The sequence below is a fragment of the Chenopodium album genome, chromosome 9, assembly GCF_948465745.1.
Source record: "Chenopodium album chromosome 9, dcCheAlbu1.1, whole genome shotgun sequence".
Classification (NCBI taxonomy): Eukaryota; Viridiplantae; Streptophyta; class Magnoliopsida; order Caryophyllales; family Amaranthaceae; genus Chenopodium; species Chenopodium album.
The window spans coordinates 58,135,239-58,140,842 of record NC_137842.1 but is presented as its reverse complement, the minus strand read 5'-3'; the positions used below and the strand labels follow the sequence as shown (position 1 = coordinate 58,140,842).

At 26.7% G+C, this 5,604-nt stretch overlaps 1 protein-coding gene across 1 annotated transcript; it reads left to right on the top strand.

Annotated features, from left to right (window-relative positions):
* The first annotated feature begins 1,248 nt into the window (after window positions 1–1,248).
* On the top strand, window positions 1,249–5,093 carry LOC145557787 (protein FAR-RED IMPAIRED RESPONSE 1-like). Its single transcript, XM_081618966.1, has 5 exons — window positions 1,249–1,408; window positions 1,502–1,647; window positions 4,039–4,407; window positions 4,528–4,647; window positions 5,082–5,093. Exons 1-5 carry the CDS (start codon window positions 1,249–1,251, stop codon window positions 5,091–5,093), a joined length of 807 nt encoding a protein of 268 aa, XP_081475092.1.
* The last annotated feature ends 511 nt before the right edge of the window (window positions 5,094–5,604 follow it).

Genomic DNA, 5,604 nt, shown 5'->3' with positions numbered 1-5,604 from the left:
GACTATTTTTATCTTAAACCTGACTATATCATTTATGTCCTGAGTAATTTATTATCTATTTTCCTGACTGAGATAATTTTATTCCTGACTATTATAATCTAATTCTAATTCAAACAATTTTTTGACTATTTTTTGAGTAATATTTTGACTATTTTTTGTGACTGAAATTAGATTAGTAAAATTGTTTCAATTTAATTTCTGATTGAAACAATTTTATTCCTGAAATATACAATCTAATTCCTGATATATTCAAATTAATTCCTAATCAAAATATTTTAATACCTGACATACAAAATTTAATTCCTGACAAAACAAATCTAATAAATGAAAAAAATAATCTAATTCCTGAAGATAATACACAATGAACAACATATTATAATCAGATACAAATATTATTATTTCTGAATGATATAATTTTATTACTGACCAATATTACCTGTTTCCTGATTAATATAATCCTAAACCAATCTGAGATGATTTATTTCCTGACTAGTATTTAGTAATTCCTGATTTAAATAATCTAATTCCTGACTAAGACATGGTAATTCTTAAATATTATAAATTTAAAAAATATTTATTTACTGTCTATAATATTGTAATTCCTGACAAAAATAAATTATGATATGTTTCATATGTATACTTTTGTTGCAGATGATTACAAATATGACAAGGATGAAAACATAAGTAAATGTCTAGCAAGTTATACAGTATCAAACTACAATGAGGGATGTGTGTTATACAAAGCTCATTCAAGATCTGTTGGTTTCAGTGTCAGAAAATCAACAAAGAGAAGAGATTCCAATGATAAAATGTATGAGTTTTATTTTAGATGTTCTAAGGAAGGACATACAAAGGGTAAAATGAAGATAGCAGCTGAACAAAATACTGTGGAAATACCCTTATTGGGTAAAGCAGATGCAAAAAAGAGAAAAGATAGGGAGGTAAATGAGACAAGAACTGGATGTAAAGCCCATATTCGTTTCAAGAAAAACAAAGAAGGAAATTTCAAAGTTGTTACACATGAGTTGGAGCATAATCATGAATTGGTTATAGCAGTTCAACGACATCATCTAAGATCTAGAAAGGCAAATATCAGCGCCAATGGGTGAACTAATTGAGAACATGATTGAGAGTGGTATTAAACCAATGGATGCTTATAATTATATAAGCAATGAAGCTGGAGGAGAAGAATGTGTAGGTCATACTAAGAGAGATCACCTTAATTATGTATCAAGGGTGAAAATGAGTATGGTTGAAGGTGGAGACATGCAGAATGTGTTAGACACTCTTCAAGAAAGAGCAGAACAAGATCCCTCATTCTTTTATAGATTGAAATTTGGAGAAGAAAATAATGTTGTGAGCTATTTTTGGCGTGACTCCCAAATGTTTGAAGATTTCAAAGCTTTTGGTGATGTTTTAATCTTCGATACAACATACAGAACAAACAAATATGGGTTGATATGTGCTCCATTTGTTGGTATAAACAATCATTGGAAAACAGCAATGTTTGGATGTGCATTCATAACCGATGAAAAGACCGATACATTTGTTTGGCTGCTTTCAATCTTCAAAAAGTCAATGTGTGGAATTGAACCAAAAACAATCTTCACTGATCAAGATCTTGCAATGAGCAATGCCATACCAGAGGTAAGCAGTTTCTATATTTTATATTAGGATATGTTTAGTATCAAATAAAATAATCTGACTTTAACTCTTTAATACCTGACATAAATAAGTCAATTACTGCCATGATATATATAATATCTGACTGTAAAATGAATTTTATGTAATTTCTGATCAAAATAATCTAAAAACTGACTAAAATATTATTATTCCTGACAAAAAGAGAGTTTACTTTAAATGCTGACTAATATTATAATGCATAAGAAAAAAATAATCCAAAAATGTAACAACTGACTAATAAAAACTAATTCCTGTCTAACTTAATCTTATTTATGAGTTAAAAATATTACTATGCATCAACATTATTTCTGAGTTAAAAATTTCATGTAATTTCTGATCAAAATAATTTAAAAACTGACTAAAATATTATTAATTCTGACAAAAAGAGATTAATAACTGATAAATCAAATAACACTAATTAAATTCTGAAAATATTTAATTCCTGTCTAAAATATAGAAATATCTGTGTATAATCATTTTATATCTGACTTTAATATAATAATAGCTGAATTAACAAAAACAAAAGCATAAGTCCAACGTAATAATATTAAAATTATTGAAAAAAAAATAACCTATTATATGAAAATTTAAATATACTAATATTTGTCCAACAAGTATTTTACTAAAAAAAATAAAGGCAATACATGAGAAACCAAAAATAAAATCAAAGTACATTACTGAAATATACTTGATTTCATATACTATTTTGAAAAATATAATATATCAAAATAAAAAAAAATAAAAAAAAAAAAACAAAAAAACAAAACCCTATAATCTTAATCATCTTTTAGAGATTTTAAACTTGTTTTTTCATTTGATCTTCTTTTTCTTCTTCTTGTTTCTTCTTCTGTTGATCGTCTTCTTTCTTTTTTTTGTTTTGTTCTTCCTGGAATTTTTCTTCAACCCTCTTTCTCTTACTCAGTTCTTCGATTTTGTTCTTCTCAAAATTTTGATACAGCTTCATCAACCCATTCTTCACTCTGTCTCTTCTCTCAAGTAGATAATTTAATCTCTTTTCAAAGTTATCAAAAACATTTTCTTCTAGGTCGTTTGATGAAGTAGAAGACTGAGAATTGTTTTCCATAATTGAGCAAAAAAGAAAAAGAGTATGTTTTAGGAGAGAGAATATACAGGAACACAAACATGCAAAATGTATGAACAATTCTTGGTTTTATAGACAAATATAAGAGATTAAAAAAAATAATTTACTTTTAGAATAATTTTCTACGAATAATTCTTATTTTTACATTTTTGTCATCTTTATCCAAAAGAGTTGGTAAATAACTTCATGTTAAATATCTTTATTTTAAATATCTTTTTCCAAACCACAAAGTACTGTGAGCAACTCTAAGTAAGTCAAACACTAGTAAATTTTTGCTTGATATAAGTTGTCCAATATATGAACAAAATGTGCTAATTTCTGTATTAAAAATGTTTTCCCTGAAGAAAATTCTACAATACTTGATTTAGTTTATCTAATATCTGATTAAACAACTCTATTTCGTGACTAATAAATTGTTATGCCTGACAAAAATTTATTTATTACTGCCATTATATATCTAATATCTGACTATATAATGAAATTATTGGATTTATGTTGTCTAAGAAATGACTATAACTTTGCTAATTCCTAATAAATATAATGTAATTCCTGATAAATATTTTCTAAAAACTGATTAAAATAAATCAAATTGTTGTATAATTGTTGAAGAAAATAAATATATAATTGACATTATTTGTTTATAAGTTATCTAATATATGAACAAAATGTACTAATTTCTGTATTAAAAAATGTTTTCCCTGAAGAAACTTCTACAATACTTGATTTATTTTATCTAGTATATGACTAAACCACTTTAATTCCTGACTAATAAATTGTTATGCCTGACAAAAACAAATTAATAACTGACGAGAGTTATGTAATATATAACTTTGACTCTTTAATACCTGACAAAAATTTATTGATTACTGCTACTATATATCTAATAACTGACTATATAATGAAATTATTTGACTTATGTTGTCTAAAAAATGACTATAACTTTCCTAATTCCTAATGAATATCAGGTAATTCCTGATAAATATATTCTAAACACTGATAAAAATATATCAAATTCTTCTATAATTGTTGCAGAAAATAAATATATATTTGACATTATTTGTTTAATATGTGATTAAAACACTTTAATTCCTGAATAGTAAATTGTTATGCCTGACAAAAATAGATTAATAACTAACTTGATCAAGTTATATAATATCTAACGTTGACTCTTTAATTCCTGACAAAATTTTATTAATTTCTTCCATTATTTTTCTAATATCTGACTATAAAATGAAATTATTTGATTGTTACAGGTTTATCCAAATTCAAGACATAGGCTATGTCTATGGCATTTGCAAAAGAATTTTGTATCACACTTTGGAACTTTAAAAAACAACCCTGAATTCAAGAATATGTTTCACAAGTGCTTAAGTGGGTGTGATTCAGAATCAGAATTCGAAGATGTATGGAACAAGATGGTTCAAAAATATGGATTAGAAAAAAAAGAGTGGTTTGATAGGTTGTTCGGGCTACGAGAAAAATGGTGCACTGCTTTAAGCAAGGATATTTTCTCTGCGGGAATCCTTTCATCTCAAAGAGTAGAAGTAACAAACAGAGCAATTTCATTTAAGGCTAACAGAACCACTAAACTTTTGGAGTTCTTCCATATATTTGAAGCTACTGTTAGAAGATTGAGAAGCACTGAAAAGAGTGACAACTTCAGATGTACTACTGAGAAACCAAAAACAAAAACAAAAATCTTGAAACATGCTGCTGAAGTTTATACTCTGAACTTATACAAGGATTTTAAGTTGGAATTTGAGACCAGCCTAGGAGCATATGCAAAGGAAAAACCAACTTCAATGCAATACGTCAAATTCTTTGATGTTTCTCTTGATGAAGATTATATGCACACCTATCATGTCATATATCACTGTCAAAACAATGAATTTATGTGTTCTTGTATGTGCTTCACAGAGACTGGATTGCTGTGCTTTCACATTATCAAGATAATGCAAATGTACAGCATACATTCTATACCAGAGAGATACATTCTGAAACGTTGGACCAAGCTTGCTAAATCAAGGATATGGGATGAGAATGAATCAGGTACGTACATACTTTGTTATTTTAAAATTTTTTACTTTCCTATTTAGTATAAAATAAAAATATCTTTATTTCTGAACTAAATATTTTAATTACTAACATAAATAATTTACTGACATAGAAATGCAACAGCTGACTTAAATAGTATAATACCTGTCCTAGTTAATCTTATTCCTGATATATTTAATCTAATTTCTGATTGAAACAATTTTTTTCCTGAAATATACAATCAAATTCCTGAAATATACAGCTTAATTCCTGATTAAAATATTTTAATATCTGACATACAGAATTTAATTCATAACAAAACAAATCTAATAAATGACAAAAATAATCTAATTCATGAAGATAATTTACAATGAACAACATATTATAATCAGATTCAAATATTATTATTTCTGATAATCATAGTTTAATATCTGATACAGATATTATTATTTCTGATATAAAATCAGATTTATTACAAACATAATCTTAATATTAAAAAACTTAAACATTGCTACCATTTTCTGCTTCATTAGGAAGCTTTTCAGTACCATCAGCATTAAAAATTCTAATGTAAAATGGTAAATATCAAGTCTGTCTCCAGGAACTATGTTGTTAGTAGCAACAAAGTTTTCCCATTCACGATCAACCAACATACCACCATACCCTGTATCTTGTGGTATGCTTATGACTCTTACTTCCCAAAATCTATCTTCTCTGCCATTATTTCCAGCATAGACTCTAACATGATGCCTGAATCTTAAAAGAAATAACTTCCATTCTGCAGG